Source organism: Balearica regulorum, chromosome 8 (assembly GCF_011004875.1).
Source record: "Balearica regulorum gibbericeps isolate bBalReg1 chromosome 8, bBalReg1.pri, whole genome shotgun sequence".
Lineage (NCBI taxonomy): Eukaryota > Metazoa > Chordata > Aves > Gruiformes > Gruidae > Balearica > Balearica regulorum.
In genome coordinates this window covers 32555473-32574389 of record NC_046191.1, presented here as the reverse complement: position 1 = coordinate 32574389, position 18917 = coordinate 32555473, and the positions used below count along the sequence as shown (strand labels likewise).

The window sequence follows — 18917 nt, the reverse complement described above, 5'->3', positions numbered from 1 at the left end:
GAGTATTGTCATCTAAAGGGATGGCAGGTTCTAATTTATACAGGAGACCAAAGCACTTGTGGCGTAATCCTACGTATTGCACGAAATAATAGTGCGTGCACAGGAAAGGTGGGAACCACTTTTTCTTCTCTCACAAAGCTTCCACCAAAGCCCATGCCTCTGGTGCCATCGTCACCAGCAAGGAAAAAAAAAATAAAATTTAAAACTAATAGGTGGCTGAAAGAAACTCCATGTAAAAGGCAGCTGGTGGAGTGAAAGACCACGCTGTGTTCGTACGGGGAAATTTATACACCAGCCATTCGGCGTCTAGAAAATGAACCATGTTTCAAAAGAACGGACCCAATTCCATCACTCTTGTAGTACTTTGCGAAAGCTTTATAGAGCACGTCTGAGAGAAGGATTTGCGGGATCAAGCCCCAGGACTCTTTATTAATTAAAGAGTTTAAATAATTGAAACGGGCAGTCTCTTGACTCTCCTTAGCATGGCTACCTGCTCGAGAGCTGACAGAAATTATGGGGGAAAAAAAAAAAATCATACGCAAGAGGCCAGCGTTATCACCTTGAAGAAGTCGTAACAGCTTGAACAGCTCCACAGAGCAGCCACCGAGAGATGCCAGCAGCCCTCAGGAGGCCACCACGACGGGAGGAAGGCAGCGAAACCCCATCGCCAGGGAGGGCGGGATGCTCGGGAAGAGTCGTGTGGTCAAAGCAGCAGCAGAAACGCAGCGAGGATTGAGGAAAGCCAGAATTCGCTGGCAATTTTTGACCATTAACAGGCTAAAGACGCACACAGCGACACATGCCAGAGAGGACCCTGCCGCTGAGCTTTTCTACGGAAAGCTACTGAAGCTCGGTAGCGCTCGAGTTGTCCCGGTCCGGCCATACAGCAGCCCCTCGACTCAAACCGGGCTTGACAGGAGACCGGGAAGCGAGCAGTTTGCAGCAGTCAGGAACGGCTCCCACCTGAAGAAGATCCCACGGCCTCACAAACGCTGCCGGGAAAGCCGCCCTCGCTGGGAGTGCTCACACCCAGTCCTGCGCCAGTAACACAAACTCCCGGGTCTCCCTCTTTCTCTCTCTCCCCCCCGATGGGTTCTCCCCACCCGCTGCCCCATCCACGGCCCAAAAGCCAAAGGAAAATCCCGCGCGGGGCAGGAAGCGCGAGGTGAGGAAGGTGTTTTGCCTTTTTTTTTTTTTTTTTTTGACATATTCTAGGTACAGCACAGCACCGAGAGGGAACAAAAATCTTCTGATGTGGATTGTCAAACCCCACTGGGAGTGAACACTGGAGGAAATCTCTTTCGTCAAGAAATTCCCTAATGTTTTAAACATTTTCAAAAATCACAGGTGATTTTTTGAGGGATGTGAAACCTTTTACAGGGATGTGATTTTTCAGAGAGCCAGTGAAAAATGGCCAACACTGAAGGGCTTTGGGCTGTGTGCCCCACTCAAGCGTCAGCCACGGCAGCAGGAGATGCTGCTCTGCAATCTCACGGTCTGTTCCACATACATCACCCCCATGAGAGCAACGAAATCAATACAGGACAGACTCCTACGGCCCAACACAGTTTCTCCATGGGATGCAGCCCTCATAAAGTGTCAAATATTGGCACAGGTAACCATCTCCTTTGAAATAATAAATACCAAAAGCGTATTTTTTTTCCTTAAGGTTTTTTTGTTCAGATTTTTTTTTTTTTAATCATGATAGCATTTGTTAAAAATATTACATCTACTTCTGAGAAGGCAGTACCCTCTCTGTGTAATATGGAAAAATAAACTCTACAGGACACGCACCAAATGATAGCCCCAGCTGGCACAGAGCTGCTTTGAGAGATCAGAGCCACAGACTCATCCGCGCAGAGGGCTGGTTTCGCCTTCCCTGTCCCCAGACTCTTAAAACAGTGCACTGTAGGAATGGTACAAGACAAGAATACATAAAAACAGTAAAATGTTTATTTTCTTAGAAAAAAAGAGATTCAAAATGATTGTGATCACACTCCCATTCGTGCTCAGCAAAGCCAATACTGCAAGCTTAGTCCTCGATTAAGATACCTATTAAATGAAACTCTTTTTCCTCTTTAAAATACAAATTCCTGCTCCTGCATCACTTCCAGTATTTCAGTGATAACATGCTTTTAATGGATAATAGTTTCTCAGCTTCTTCTCAGCAGAGAAACAAGGCTTGCCATGGCAAAAACATCCCGTCTCCAAAGCGTGAAATCACCAGCATTAATAAGCACTCCGGCCCCAACGCGGACTGACAGACAGCTTAAGGGTGTTTCGTAGATGCTTGAATGTTCACTTATGGAAGCTTTGTGTAACACTACCTCATCTGATAGAAAACAGGCCAGAAGCCTCAATAAAACCAACAACGTCTTTTGGATTAAACTTTAAGGATTTGCTGCGTATCTGGACACAGAAAAAAGTGAGAAGTTGCAACAAGTTTTAACTAGCAGCAACAAAAACAGTTCCTTATGAGTTCTTAGCGATATTCCTCATCTGTTCGTTAAGAAACACTGTAACTGAATGGAGCATATAATGTGGACATGAGCTTCTTCTGGTATGTAGTGCTGTTCGCTCTAGAAGACTTCCAAAAGGTCTCGACTGGGTTGTAATCTATTTACACAGTAGTAACTCCTGGGGCGAGCGGCAGAATTGGCACTATGTGACGTCCTCCTCTTCTGAACAATAATCACGACCCTGTGAGGAGAAAAGCCAGGCAGTTTGTAAATGAGTACTTGAAGACAGGAATAACGTAACTTACTACTACTAATACTTATCCGGTTTTTAAACTTAAAGAGGTTTAAGGTCAGAGCTGGGTAGAAGCCTTGAAAATAGGGAAAGGAGATGATACGTCCTGTCCCTCACGAGCTGTTTCTTGCAAAGACGGGACCCGCTGTCCTCGTTTCTCTACGCAGGAACAGCCGGAGCTGAGCTCTTCAACGCACAAGCCAGCCAAGGTACAGTGTGTAAAGTAAGTGTATCACCGAGCGCTTGCACGGAAAATCCCAGCCGCTGAGCAACGGGACGGCAAAGAAGAAGAAGAAAAGGAGGCACACCAGAGTCTCAGACCTGCAATGAAGTGTAAAAGCTCGCCAACACCCTCTAAGCAGAAGAGACCAACTCAGTGGTGGTAAAATAGGTGAAACTCTACTATCCCAGGGGTACCCAGTTACCCCATAAAGCAAAAATGGTCAATGGCCCGTCTGGAGAGAGGAGGGGGGAAGAAAACGGTGAAAAAAGGAGAGAAATAGTTCTTGATGCAGCGATCAGTTTATCTGGGGTGCACAGCTGGGGTACACACTGGGAACCACGGCTCCAAAATGGCTCTGCAATTAAACTCCCACCGACGCCGCCGGGCTTGCGGAGCGCGCTTTGCTGGAGGGGCCACAACAACCCAGGAACGTGCGGTGCTTTAACAGCTCTCCCCGACCCGATGCTGTTAGTAACGGGGCTTTCTTAGTATGGTAAAAAAAAAACCAACCCAAGAGACTAAGCAGCCTTAATTTCAATTCAGCAATCACTGACCCAGAAAGAAAGAAAAACAATACTTTTTTTTTAAAAAAAAAGTAAAAGGTTTAACATGGAAAGAAGGAATGCTGAAATATGTTCAGCAAAGCCCAAATCCATCAGTTTTTCTCCCTGCTGGGGACCACAACACATTTGGACAAAACCACAAGACTAAGCTGGTGGTGATGAAGGTTTTGTCCAACATGTGTCAGAGCCGTCAAAGCCGCCGGTAGCGAATGACGAGTGAGGCTCAGGGCATTTCCAGGAGGTGCATCTATCCGGCTCCTCGGCCTCCACTCAAGAGGGAGCCCCGTGGCCCATCGTTCCCCACCACGCTCTGCACCAAGTGCCAGCTGTGCTGTTAAAGGCTCAAACAGACCCAAAACACTGAAGAAAGCCATCTTGCCTACCTTGCCTCCCATTCCTCCCGCTGTTCTTCTCATTCCGAGTTTGCTCTGTGGCAACCGAGTGCGTCGCTCCTCAAAAGGATGCCAAGAAACCCCAGAAACAGCAGCGTGCTGAAGGAGCCCTCGCCACGGTGTGGAAATACCACCTCTCGCCCACCCCCGAGGGCTGCCAGGAGCTGCTGCCGCCGCCAGGCGCTCTAATTCCACCTTCACGCCGGCAGGGATGGAGGCACGTTGGTGTCTCGGAGGTGGCCTTCAAGGCCACCAGCGGCGGGCAGGGATGCTGCCGCCATCCCAAGGTTTTCACCAGCCTGCCCGCTCGTGCGAGCGCAGCCCTGACGAGGAGGAGGGCGAAAACTGCCCGAAATCCCAGAAACACCTCCCGTGCCGTCCTGCAGCGGCTCTTCCACCCGCCGAGCCCGGCACAGACCCGCGCCCCTGACCCGACCGGCTCATTCGATGCCCAAACCGCGGTAACGCCCGACAGCAAGACGAGGAGCCCCGCTGCAGCCCGAGGCGGCTGTATTTTTTCGCGGGGAAATGCTCCAGAGCTGCCCAGCAAGGCGTGAAGCGTCCCGGTGCCGCTCGGCGGGGCTAAGCACGTCTCTAAGCGCGGGGAAACGGCATTTCGACCCTGGAGCAGGTCACGAGCAGAAAGTTAAGCAGATGCTTTAGCATCTTCTTGATGGAGGGCTCGTGACAAGTGAGGTCTGAGTAAATACAAAGCAATGGGTATTCATCCTCCTAAGAAGGGGAGGAAGGGAGAAACCGTGCTACAAAAAAGCCAAAAAAGCTACAATTGCCTTATTTATTTCTTGGTTTAGACAAAAGCTTTTGTCTAAAGCTTATTCCCTAACTGAAGTTGCATCAGGAAGAACAAGGTCAGTGTTCCTTAGGAAGATCAGAGAAAGGCTAAAGCTGCCTGCCCCGCAGCATTGTACAGCCGACCCTTGGGGGCTTCTCCTTGGAGCTCCTCGGGCAGCCCGGCAGGAGAGGTCTGCATCTCCCCCCCTGCGCAGCACGAAGGCTGCTTGGCTCCTGATAAGTACCATGGCCTAAATCCAGCGAAATATTTTAAAAAATGTCAATTTTTGACCCCCTTTTTGTTTCAGAAGATGTTTGACAGATGCTGGAGGAGACAATACCTCAAGTGTGCTTGAGATGGGGAATTGTCCTGGTGGGGCTGGGCAAAACCTCAATGGAAAGAGCGAGCCAAGAGCTTGCAAAGCTGATGGGGTCTTCTGAAGAAACCAGACTGAAATATTGACCACGTGAAGCAGCCGTCAGACGATGAGCTCCACGACGTGAGCAGAGGAGCTCTGGTAGTAGCTGAGTGCAGACCGGAGTGATGGTGGGGTGGGTTTGTGGGGTTTTTTTTGGAGCAGATGTGCATCAGGAAGGAAAGAAGAAAGCAGAGAAGGTGACAAGCCCCACCAAACAGAAAATGAGGGTGCAGGATCGCCGGCCAAACTCTGTCCCTGCTGCCCAGGGGAGCAGGCTCCCGTGTGCAGAGGAGCCACGGGCACAGAGCTTGTGGCTAATAACCGGAACGTACGGGCCACCCTTTAACAGCCCTTAATACCACGGGCTATTAACTAAATTGTAATGATTGAGAGTGTAAATGGACTGCACCGAGGGAGCTGAGAACGCGAACACGTGCAGACAAGCCCATTGCATCCCAAGAAATCCTGTCTTCCTCCTCTGCAACTTTTTAAGATATCCACAGAAACGCCTTAACCCAAGCGTGTGAAGTTAAGGTAACGCAATTACGCTCCTCAGCTGCTCGTAGCAAAGCTGGAGCTAACGGCTCGGTCCCCTGCTCTCCCCCCCCCGCCCCGCTCCATCTAGAAGGCGCCGCCATCCTGATGCCCCTAGCCGGGCATGCACCATGGCCAATGATATCCTTTTAGAGAAGTAAGAAAAAAAAACAAAAAAAGGAAAAAAAAAAAAGGAAAAAAAAGAAAAAAACCCCACAGGAAAAGCGCTTTCCCCCATTGTTGCGGGTGACAGGCCAATAAACAAAACCCCGCTGCAAAAGCCTTCCCGGTTCAATAGCCTTTTGTGCGGCCGAGGGAGAGGAGGCAGCTAAGGAGATGCTTCTTCCGCCACGGCTCCGCGGCTTGGCACCAGCACCCTCGCGCCGCGGCCCTGGCGAGGAGAGGAGGAAGAGGAGGCCGGCCCGGGAGAGGGAAATGAGCTGCACCAAGCAGCCCTTTCTTTCGCGACGGCTCAAAGAGCTCGCGGGACACAGTGGCCCCTTTCAGGGGGGATGGCCGGCGCTGGGAAACGTTAGCCTGGCTCTGCGGTGGGAACCCTTTTCATCAAGCTGGTTTTGTTTACAGCGCTCGCAGAAAGGATGGGAAGAAAATGCCGGGAGGCGGCACTAAATAATTGTCTACTGTGCTAATTTTTGTCCGTTTCTTATTTTGTTAGAGAAAAATCAATAGAGTCATTAAGAGCAATGCACTTTGCTAATGAGTTTTAGCGTAATAGTTCTGTCCTTGCATACATTTTGGTTAGCAACCCCCCTTATTTCTAACAGCACTCTTTAAATACGACACAAGAGGCTGCATTGTGTCTCCCCCCCCCCCCGTATTTCATGCCCAGTTTTACTAACGAGGGGATGGAGCGAGTTGCCGCCGGGCATCTCTCCCATGGCCTCCAACAACAAACCGGTAGTCTCCAACCCGGCTCCCAGCAGCCAGGTGTGCGGATGGGTGGAGAAACCCCTGTGAACCCACACCGACACCGCCGGTCAAGTTACTTCTTGACCCAAAGCGACATCCCCGGCGGCAGTGGAAACACAATGCTCCAGTCTTGGGGTATCCACCAGCCACGCGAGAGTTCGTAGCAAGACATCTTCATGTGCCTATGACATATTTTAATCTCATTTTACTCCATGAGCATATTTGCACTGTGATTATTTTTTATAAACCACTGTGGCCACATAGGAAACAGCTTACCATGATGGGACCAGTGATGAGTTCCTCTGGTACAGCCTACCTGGGCTGGTTTTGGTGTTTTGTTTTGTGGTTTTTTTGAGACCACAAAGCCAGAGATGCTTCTCTTCTGGGGGGTACAATCCTCAGACATAATCCTAGAAATTGTTCAACTGTTCAATTATACCTCAGCCTTGGTCCTACAGTGAGGCAGCTGCCACATCACGGGGCCGATCTCAGATTTATCCAGTGGCTGTTGCGTTTGCTTCAGGAGGGAGGAGTCAGTCGCTCTCCGCTTCCTTCTTGGGCTCCCGAAGTCATAGTTGTGCCTTGATTTCTTGGCTCACGCGTATCATTTGCACCTCAGACCCACATCTTTCTATCATCTGACTCTGGAGGGGGGTTCTCCTCGAGCTTAACTGCTGCCATTACCTGTTGCTCACTCTCTGCTGGAACATATTTATATGATTTCAGGCAAGCCCAATTTTAAAAAAAAATGATAACGCTTGTCACCAGGTGAGCTGCCCCCTTACCGCTGCCTGTCTCTGCTCCACTGTCCTCCTGAACTCTTTGTACGCGCCTGTCTTTCTGTCTCCAAAAGCAAAGCCCGTGACTCTGCTCACGGTAACCCCGAGAGGACTCAGTGCAGCTGCTGCAGACGTCAGGAGCATTTCTGAGCCAGCTTTCGCCACAACTCTCGGTCCTCGTGCTGCTCACAGGTGACTTGGTCTTTCCTTTCCCTCCTCTCTCCCGGTGCTGCGCACATCCAGCCTTGGTGTCGCGCCGAAGCTGTGCTCACCCTCTGCCGCTACCCCAGCATCCCATCGGCTGAGACCATCCCGCTGCTGCGCAGAGGTTTGTTCCACCTTTTCATCGCCCAGTTCCTGTCTGCATGTTGCTACGCCACGGAAACACCGTCATGAGAAGTGCTCTCTGGTCTGTCATATATATATATATATATATATATATATGTACACACACACCATCTACATATGCCATAGAACTACTGTTTCCTGTGCACTCAACTGCTAAACTCTACCCAGCTACTCCCAACCTCCCACGTAACGTTACAGCTCTGGCTTCTCATCAGATTTTCAGGTGGTTTTTTTTTTAGCTCAAATTCTGGTGCTTCTGAAACGACCGGGTTGACTCTAGCAGAACCAACATCTAACCCTACATGCGAGGCCGACTTTTACACTCTCAGTCAGTCCTACCTCGGCATTCAGTGCCAAGCCTTCGTTTCAGCCTTTCTTCCTTCCAACAAACCCCATGAATTGAATTACCATAATCACACGCAGTTCCATACATGCAAGTTCAGCTCTAGCTCTCCGAGCGGGCACAGACACACGGAGATAGGAACAGATGTCTCCTGCTGAATGCCTCACAGTGTTTTGACACTGAATTTTGGTAGACAGAAGCTCCGTGCGCTGGGGTTGACATTCTGGTTTTTACCTTTGGGTGGCATTTGCAGAAGGCAGTTCAGCTTTGTGTGGGCAGCCAGGAACGCGGGCGCGTGCTGGGTACCGACAGGGACTAGACTGTCAGGGAAACTCCCCAGACCATTTCATTAAGGCTTTTTTTGATCTCCAGGATTCATAAACACTTCATACTTTCGGTTGCTAAAACATCACCCTGTGTTCTTTCCATTTCACACTTTGATTGCAGAAATTTTATTTCAGCTGACCTTCCCGTCCATTTAATTATTTTGCTGAGTCCAAAACGCCCATTTAATTTTCCTCTCTAATTCACAGCACACACATTAGAGTTGTCATTGCTCGTTTGTATTAGGTGACCTAACACCCCGTGGGATTTCAGCGCAAGCTGAGGGATGTTTTGCTTCTGACCGTAGAGTTTCTGTAGACACAGCCCATGGAGTCGGTGATGGACAGCGTGTCTCCATCAGCAATCCAACGCTACTCATGGCCACGGTTACCACGTGAACATTACAACATGTTTTGGGACCCCATCAACGACAGCAACCCCCTCCCACACTTCTGCAGACAATTTCAGCCGTAACTAGTGAGCTGCTCAGCGATAAAATTCTTTGAATTGTTCAACTGCTGTCCTCCATTTCCCTGGAGAAGGGACTCAAAACGCTATTTAGGGATCAAACAAAACCCCTCGTATTTTCCAGTCTTTTTGGCACTTGTGGTGGATACCTAGAAAAACAACGTATTGCGGGCAAAGATTAATTAAAACATCCAAAACTTCTCTTGGGAAGACTATCTCCTCAGGCACAGGAAGTCCCCAGAGAAAGCAAATCCCATGTTCAGCTGCGCATTCACTCCTGCCAATCCCATCAACTGTCAGCAGCTTGAAATGCACGGAGCCATCCTTCTCCCTTTGACAGATAAAACGGTGTATTTCTTCTAAATAGGCAATCTCCTGATCTAGAAGATAAATTAGTACAAGAGCCCTGGAGAACACCTGCAAGCGTCTGCGAGCATGGTCCAAACAGCGAGGAGACACGGTCAACTGCATCTCAACGTGGCAGCTGGGGAACGGATGGTATTACTGTCCTGAAACAAATCCCAAACCCAAACCCCAACCTCAATTCCTAATTAGATACAGCCGTCAGATGGTCTGGTGTGTAGATAAGAGAGATCTTTGGAAAAGCCATTTCACTGGAGAGTCTGTGTTTGACATTACGGAAGGTGATGACGTCCAGGAAAAGCAACTAAATGTTTATAGGGTGAATGCATTTACTGAAAGGAGATGTAGCTATATTAGGAATATGTAGACATTCTACTTTTAAATGCATATAGGTTAAATAAAATCTTACTCCTGTGAAATACTGGTTTAGAAATACTCTTCTCAGGAATCGACAAACTCCTCCTTACTTCTACTCTTCCCCTTTAGCTAACTTTTTGCTTTCATGAATTTTTTTATTTTTTTTTTAGAGTAGTGCGACAAACTTGTTGCTTGGGACAAATAAGAGATTCACCCACTGTAGCACTCCAACTCCTAAGACCAGGAGTGTCAGCAAAAATGGCAGAAATTCAGTAATTCATCCAAGTAAAAATTTCCCCCCCTACTCTGCAACCCAACACTACAACTAGGGAGTACAAATTACTTTATTGTAATTGGGGAAGCAAATACTAAATATCAAGTATTAAATAAGATACACCACTCCAAAGTATGAAGTGTAGAGTATATTGGTGAGGGAACATCAGCTCAAGGTATAAGCAAAGGCTGAGATCTAGAGTTGATCTAAATCGCCCACTTAATTCCTCAAGTCTCAGTTTCCCATCTATGTTGTAGTACAATTACTTACTACTATCTCACAAAGCAGCTGGGATTCTCATTTAAAAAAACTTGTGAAACATATGAAAGCTGCTATCAAACAATTACATATGTAAAGAACTATTCACCCTCTTCTTCAAAACATCTCCAGCACCATTATTTTACTCAGCGTAGGTCCGGAGGCAGGGCTATCCGTACATACAGCCGCACTACTTACAACCTTTGGAGACAGGAGCTATTTTGAAGAGATTCAGCAAGAAAGAAGAAGGGTGTCCCAGATACTACAGGCATTAAGATTCCAGTTGTCTCCCACAAGGATTAAATAAAAACATCAAGTCACTGAGGGCATAAAACCTCATGTTGCTCTTCTTTATCCAGTTCTCCACGTATATCCTGAATGTTTGCGTTGGGTTAACGTGCCGTTCACGCTCGCCGGGTGATGTTTCCACAAAACAAAGGTTTCTTTCCGGTACCTCCTGTACCTCCTCCTGTAACCTCTTTACCTGTTTGGTCATCTTTGCACTCCAACTGTCTCACCAACGAGCGGTAAGGGGGATCTCGGACCAGAGTCCCTCCAAGTGCTGGGGAACGTGGAGCGCCGCAACAAAGAGCGACTGGTCGTCCTCCCCAGGGAGCTGGGAAACTCGCGTGTCCGCTCCCTGAGTGAAAACGTACGTTTACTTTACTGTGTCTTACCTTTTCAATTTTTTCATCAAGCATTCTGAAGAATTCTTGTTGGCTTTCAGAGATGTGCATGCTGAAAGGCAAAGGTAGAGTATCAGTACCGACAGGACTTCTTCCATTTTAAAATACCGATGCTGCAGTCCGGGGTTGTTGAGGGACTCAGCTGTAAGCTTTCACCACTGTGAAAAATAAATCACTTTATGCTTTCATCTACAATGATATTTTTTTAATCTTTTTTTGGGGGGGGGGAGTTCGGTTTGCCCACAGAAAAATTATAGTGCAACACTTGGACTGGTAACTAGGACCCGCGTGTATCCGGAAGAAGGAGACCATTCCCTTTTCCAGGCAGGCTGCAGAAACTTCATAGCCCGCTACCTTTCCTTGGGCTAGTGAGAGCCCCCTCTGTGCCGAGACAGAAGGTCTTGCAAGACTGCCAACCTCACCACCACAAAATGAGATGCCTGCAATATGAGGTTAAAGCCTCGCACTGGAAGATCTGCCCTGCCTTGCTACAGCTGGGCTCTGGACTCAACACCCAGGAACACCTACAAGCCCAGGGTGGTCCTTCTCCTCCCAGACGGGTGGTCCTTACTGCTCCCTGAGCAGACCCAGCCCGTTACTCACTTCAATTAACTCTGCAGCACGAAGAGGCTCAGAATCGGTGACACGATTTTGCGTTGGTGAAGAGGAAAATACTCTTATTTGTTGTCTGTAAAATGCTGATGGTGGCACAGGACAACGGGCCCTTCCCCAAGGGGGACCCGCAAGCTAAAAATACAGGAAGGTCGGACGCAAAGGAAAAGACAAGGAGACAAAGATGAGGATGCACAGCAGACGGTATCTGGGGTGTGTCTGCTTTATTTGTGTTAGGGGGTGGTGAGAGCGTCCTTCCTGAAATACCGATATCCCTCCAGGAAGGTGAAGCTGGAGCATCCTTTGGAACCGCAGCAGGGAGGAGCGCCAATGGCGGGCTGGAGAAAAGCGCCAGGGACTCAACGTGGGACAAAAAAGGATGCAAAAAAGGAAGGATGGGAGATTGTTGTCAGTGCTAACAGCGATGCCAAATTTTCTCCGACACTGAAAGCGGGTTCGGCTTGCTGAATTCCCACCCCAGACTCCTCTTCCTCGGCCCGATCCCTTCAGCTGTAATGAGTTAATACTTCTCCCAAGTGCCCAACGACACGCTGCGCTTTCCTACAAAGCTCAGCATTGATACTTCACTTGCGATCGGGATGAACGTATACAATGATTTGCTTATGCTGGACATAAATGAAGGCTCAGTTCAGAAGAGGAGGTCTCCCAAGTGGCATTAAAACCTAAAGCTGGCAATTCAGGAGAGGGAACAATTCACCTTTCAGTGGCTGTGGGAGTTTTTGTCCCCAGCTGTCTGCCTGTCCCTCAGGTTCCCACCTCCACCTGAGATGGGGGGAAAAAATGCTTCTTTGGGGCAGCGGACCCTGTCACCTGCATATTCAGGTGTCTTGGAGAGGGGCTTTAGGGCAGTACAGCCCTTTCCGGGTAGGTACGCACTAGAAACATATTCTTGCCTTTGCAACATCATAGATCCAGTTTCTGATAAAATAATGATACTGTAGTGACTCACCCCAATCATAATTTATACAGAAACCAAAGGAAGGAGGGCGGAGGAGTATTGTGTTGCCATATATATGGAAAGACCCACAGGAGGTTCTAAAGCCCTTCCAGGCCATGATCTTCAGCCAACCGTGTCCTGGGCTGCATCACCAGTGTGACCAACAGGTCGAGGGAGGGGATCCTGCCCCTCTACTCCGCTCTGGTGAGACCCCCCCTGCAGTGCTGCGTCCAGCTCTGGGGGCCCCGGTACAGGAGAGACGTGGAGCTGTTGGAGAGAGTCCAGAGGAGGCCACGAAGATGATCCAAGGGCTGGAGCACCTCTGCTATGAGGACAGGCTGAGAGAGGTGGGGGTTGTTCAGCCTGGAGAAGAGAAGGCTCCGGGGAGACCTTAGAGCCCCTTCCAGTCCCTGAAGGGGCTCCAGGAAAGCTGGAGAGGGGCTGGTGACAAGGGCAGGGAGTGACAGGACAAGGGGAATGGCCTGAAGCTGCAGGAGGGGAGATCTGGATGAGATGTGAGGCAGAAATCCTTCCCTGTGAGGGTGGTGAGGCCCTGGCACAGGTTGCCCAGAGAAGCTGTGGCTGCCCCTGGCTCCCTGGCAGTGTTCAAGGCCAGGTTGGATGGGGCTTTGGGCAACCTGGGCTAGTGGAGGGTGTCCCTGCCCATGGCAGGGGGTGGGACTGGATGGGCTGTGAGGTCCCTTCCCACCCAAACCACTCTGTGATTCTGTGCAATAATGGACTCCCGACCCCATGCAGTCCATCTGCCTTGGATGCAACCAGAAGAGATGACCCATCAAAAGAAACATCCCCTTTTTAGCCCAGGCTGATCAGCGTCCTGTGAGAGCATCCTGAATACATCTCTGACCCTGCTGGGAAGGACCAAGCCACAGTAACGATGTACAGCTTCGCTGAAGGGTGATTTTACCTCCACCTCCCTACCGTGAACTTCTTTGCAATTACATCTGAAGCACTTGATTTTTCCTTTTGAAATGAGGCTGAATTACACTGTCAGTTGATCAGGAAATTACTGAAGTTTCCAGACTTGAAACCGTGTACAACACACTTGGTATGCAGCAAGTTCAAGTCAGTAAGTGCCCCAAAGGCACGGCGTAAAGAACAGCATTTCCACTATTGTTCAAAATCCAACAGTAAAGCTTTATCACTTCTTTGTTACGAACCCAATATATGGCTCCAAGTAATCTGTTATTATCAATCCAATTAGTGATTAAAACGTCACGGTGATTTAGGTAAGAAACGAGTTACTAATATCAATAACCAGCTCTGTCGCAGGAGTTAGGTATTCCACAGCACGTGTAATGCTGACTGATCTCAGCCAGGGTACGGCACAGAACTGGAGCGAAGGATGGAACAACTCTCAGCTACAAAGCAACCGTCATTTTAAGAAACAACTTGACTGTTTTAAATGGAAGAAGTTTACCATTCCTAATCCCAGGCAGGGTATCTGCTAACCTAAGCCAAGAGCTTCCCCCGTAGTAGCAACTACTCCCCGGAAACTTAACTAATAGTATTTAGGAACATTAGGGCATATATAATTTTGTTTATGTGTAAGTTGTATGGAAAGCTGAGAAGTAACACAGTATGGTACTCCTGTAAGGCATGGCAAGATGCAGCTCACCTATTTTTAAGTCCTGCATCTTAGCCGTGCAAAGGAGAGGATGCTGCAGGGATGCCGGCACAAGCGTTGACCCTGTTGTCGGTATCGGAATGCAGGTGACCCTACCTATTTTATTTAAATTGAGCATGGTTTTAGGGCTGCTGGAACCACCAACTGGCTAGGCAATAACTGGGAATCTCAGAGATACTGCTTTATCCTGTGTTTATTTGTATTACGATTTAAAAAATAAATAAATAATTGAACTTACTTTGCTCTGGGTTGGTGTACTAATCCTGGGATCTCTTTATTAGATTTAAGTCTTACATTTGAACTGGCACTTTTTTCCTGAAACACATAAGAGACACAACAGAGATACCGTCAGTATCTATGAAGCACACAAAGCGCGACAGGCATTTGACATCACGGTGTCACACTGCGCTGGGTTCAGGCTCTTCCACCTGCACAACTGAATGGGAAAAGCTCATCAAAAATGAAATTAAAGGCAACACAATTGATGCAATGACCCCGAGCAGGCAATTTTTAAATGTCGCAGGCTCGGTGACCTGGGGAACTGCCTCTGGGTCACCGGGTGAAATCCATCCAGGACGTGTAGTGATCAAACCCCGCGCCGGCTAATAACTCTTCGGCGGTCCACGGAAAACAAGGCGTGCAGCTGCGGCTTGGCTCCTCGTAGAGTCGTATCGGTAACACCAGCCACGGGCACCTTTAACGGAGCAAAGCCAAGCACTGAAAAGGCAGAGCCCCACTGTCACCCCAGACCTGTAGGTTTGCTCAGAACGGAGGTGAGAAACATTAGCATCATGTGGAAAACCGTAGGTGGGAGAAAGTAGACGTTAAACATGCCAGTGAGAAGAGCAGCAACGGCAGACTTGACCTGCTCAGCCAGAAAATTGGACACGAGGGGCCCAAGGAAGCAAACCAGAATATGTTTATAGACAAGAACACAACCGTGTCCTCCACAGGTGACCAAAGCCATTAAAAACAACTTAAAAAAGGCAAGGGGAGGGAAGAGTTTAGCTGAGAGCCAGCACTTCAAGATAACATCCTGTCCTCATGCCAAAAGCTTCTGCAAACCGCAGCTTAGTGCACACATGTATCTATTGTCTGCAAAAACCTGGAGAAGGATACAGCCCCTTCCAGATCTTCCCAGCGCTGTGTGTCAGGGAAAGCTGCTGGTGGAGATGGGAGAGAGCTGAGTCAAAGCTGAGAGCTCACCCGCTCCACGAATCCATCTGAATTTCGTAGGCACATCATGCCCATGACAATTTAAGAAACGTAAACCCAAGAATTAGTGCTTTTGTGGGTAATTTTGGTGGTTTTGTTTTGTCTTATTTAGTCTTTGAATGTCTGAATCACAGAACATGATTTTTAAGAGGGCTATGAAATCGCTGAATTTAATAAAAAAAAAGAGGCTGTCTAGCAGTTAATATTTTAATGAATAATTCTACAAGGGCTGTAAACATCAACTGCCTCAGCATATTTAACACTGTTTAATGCATATCTTCTAATCCTCCTAAACAGAAAACGGTGTCGTGCGTGAAAACAACAGAGAGAAACAAGCCTTAACAAACGTCTCCGTATGTTTGTTACATCCCAGCAGCCACTGCCTGTCCCTGATCCCATGATGTCAAGTCAAAGCAGCAGAACAGAAGACGAAACCACTTGCCTTCAAACCATCTTCTAATTTTAACAGCGTTAACTGGGGATGACTATGTACATGCCTGTTGTGTGTGTGGTGAACATGCACGTAGTCATACAACTCGTATGAGATGACGTATGACTCGTACGACTGTCAGCAAAATCAAAAGAGAGGGACAGGTCTCATGGAGAAGACACCAAACCCAGAACTCAGCTAAATCCCAACCTCACGCACCAGGTGAGCCTTTATCCTCAAATCTGCTCCACCAGTTTGTTTGCCACAACGCAGAGGCACAAACCAGGTATGGTCCGCACTGCACATCTGGGATGGCACATCTGGACGCTCCAGTGGTAGGCACGTTCTGCAGCTCTAACGCCTCCTGCCCACCTACTGCAACACAAGGCGAATTTTGGGCTATCTTCTATCTCTGCATCCCATTACCCTGGAGCCGCAGACCTCTCCCCACCAAAAAACTGCTGCAAATCCACTGCCTCAATGAAAAAAGGGGAAGGGGAAGGGGAAGGGGAAGGGGAAGGGGAAGGGGAAGGGGAAGGGGAAGGGGAAGGGGAAGGGGAAGGGGAGCTCTGACGTGCAGCTCCTGCATCGGGAGCTGTGATAAATCGCGGTGGTGCAAACCTGGCTTTCCACTCCTCCACTTGTGGTTTGGCACCAGTGCAGCTCTATCAGTGGCTGGAATCAGCACACATCCCAGCCGCAAGAAACTGCTGTCACTTAGGAACAAATAGACACAAGGAAAATACACGTTGCCTTCCCTCTGCGGGTCCCAGCGCAATATTCCAAATATTAACTGACTCAGAGAGGAAGAGGGAAATAAAATTTCAATTCACGTGACTTCAAGATCCCGAAGTTTACTCTTTCCCTCCTATTGCTTCCGATAATTAATACACCTCAATTATCTATTACTTACAATTCTTCTATTTAAGCAGAGAGTATGCCACCTTCTCCGTCTGTTGCTCAGCAGGAATGAACAGAAAAAGAGGAGTTAAGGAGAAAAATAAAACCCAACCAGGCCTTGAATTGGCTCGTTGCTTTGTTTATAGCTATTATTTATGGCAGTGATATTTCATTACACTGACCGAAATATTGGCTTTGATAAAAATAGCTATTCGAAAATAATTCTTCCAAATACAAATAGAATACTTTTTTCTCCATCACTCTGAAGACAAAGTGATTCATCAGAAATTAATGGTTTGAATTCTGATATTGAGCTTATAAAAAACCCCCGAAATGCTGTAGCGTAGTCAGATTGCTCCTCGAGGCTGACTCGACTTTGGTTGAAGGGTCACTTCTTTCAGTCTAACCTCATTTTCTCCCTTATTTAACATTAAATAAGTTACTGCGCATCAGCAGACCCACAACTGGTTCTGAGAGTCCTAATCTGTTGCAAATAGATATTAATATGCAAAAGTTTGGTTTTAATCTAGCTCTGCTTCTAAGGATTATTTCTAGTAAATGATGCCTCACACCACAAGCTTGAAAGTAAACCCTCCAGGATGCTGTACGTGGCCTGCGGCATTAGTTAGTCTGCAGTAAAAAGGCGAATTGTGGACATACCACTCGCCATTATTTTGCAATTAATCATTACCAAGGTAAAGCTGTCATCCAATCAAGGTGATTTCATTTGATAGATTCGTTAATTGTTGTTAATTCCTCCATAAAAGATGCACCATATCAGAATTTTCAGGGCATGAACAGATGGCGGTGACTCTGCTGCCAGCTGCTATTAACACAGCCACAGCCACTACTGCCATTATAATTAAATATCTGTCGACATTTCCCTCGATGCTTCCCCTCTTACAAACCCCTCTCTAGAGACACGTGAACTTCATCCGAAGTATTTTGCTTTTCTTCACACGGCTGCCACAGCTGGACTCAGGTAAGCCCACTAATAGTTCTTCTCAACTCTCTTAACACCCACGGCTTACTAGAGAAGGGTTTGGTTTTTAAGAGATGCTTCCAGAAGTGCTAATGTATTTTATGAAAAGACTATACGTTATTTTATGCGTTTTTTAAAAAAAAATTGATTCAACTGGCCAGGAAGCAATCAATTAAAGATGACAGCAGCAATTCTACTACCTAATCTAACGGCTGATTTTCATTAACTTGCAGGCACGTTTTGGTCTTTAATTGTTTTTCCTCTGAAGTTACAATAATTAAGCAAATATACAACCAAATGGGGGAAAAAAACCCCAAAATGGTAAAACTTAGTGTAAGTAAAATGGGGTTCTGAGTTTCAAGGCTTTTTTTTTGGTGGAATTTGGGAAAGGCTGAAGTATCCAACTTGCAACTGTATCTTGGAGCCACCGATGTTTGAAAGTGGCACGTTCCCCCAGATCACTGTCATTTTTAAGATGAATTCGTCTCTTGCTATTAAAATACACCGCAGCTGACAGAAGCACCCAGGGTGCCTCCAGATAGCGATCGTGTGTTCCTCAATATTGGTACTTTACAGCTATTCAAATATTTCTAAAATAATATTCCTGACTTATATCAAGATGACACTTTTCTTCACAGGAGCCCACAGTGCCTTTCAAACTGCTTTCTGGAGCCATGTAATTCATTGTTAAAATCATTTAGGGGAAACCTGCAGTATTTATTTTCTTTTTATACCAGAAAGTACTCTTCAAAGTAATTGTATTTCAAAAGAAGGAAACCAAACGCATCGGTCGGAAATGGCATGAAAGACGAGATGTAAAATTTCAATGTGCGAGCCCAGCACTTTTTACCTCCCGCAGTTACGAGGACCAGCCTCAGGTAATAATATTTTACATGGACTGTCTTGATACATCAGGGTGAACCGGGGAGAAGTACTGACCTAAGAGATTTTACTCGAGTTTCCTTGCTTTATACATACACAAGCATTTATATTTTCTATTATCATCTGGCAGGAAGAGAGCCTCTTCCTCTAGCTACCGAGAAGCAAAACCACCTGAAAATGTTATTTAGGATAACGTTGTAAGGAAGGGCAAATCAAAGAAAATTATTCTTGAATCCAGTTTCATCAGAGGAATAACATTATTCCTGCCATAATGTATATGTGCGCATATGTTGTGCTGTCCAGAAGGGAGTCAAGGGCACACTCCGTGATGAGGCAGGGCACGGTATGGATCACATACGTTGGATGATGCTAGCACAGGGAGTCCGTCCTCCTCCTCAATCCTATCCATGCCATGAGGGATGATGACAATCACGGTCCCCACCTGAAGATGGAGGTGCGTGCCCGCACGGGCTGAGCTTTGGAAAG

At 47.5% G+C, this 18917-nt stretch overlaps 1 protein-coding gene across 3 annotated transcripts in view; it reads right to left on the bottom strand.

Moving 5' to 3' along the window:
* Window positions 1-1931: 1931 nt before the first annotated feature.
* C8H1orf21 (chromosome 8 C1orf21 homolog) overlaps window positions 1932-18917 on the bottom strand; it is a 119385-nt gene continuing 102399 nt past the window's right edge. For all 3 annotated transcript variants that reach the window (XM_075760537.1, XM_075760538.1, XM_075760539.1), the window contains 3 exons: window positions 14261-14337; window positions 10796-10856; window positions 1932-2700 (listed from right to left, as the gene is read on the bottom strand). In XM_075760537.1, the coding sequence (XP_075616652.1) occupies window positions 2662-2700; window positions 10796-10856; window positions 14261-14337 (177 nt within the window). In that variant the 3' untranslated portion in view covers window positions 1932-2661. The remainder of the gene's footprint in view (window positions 2701-10795; window positions 10857-14260; window positions 14338-18917) is intronic.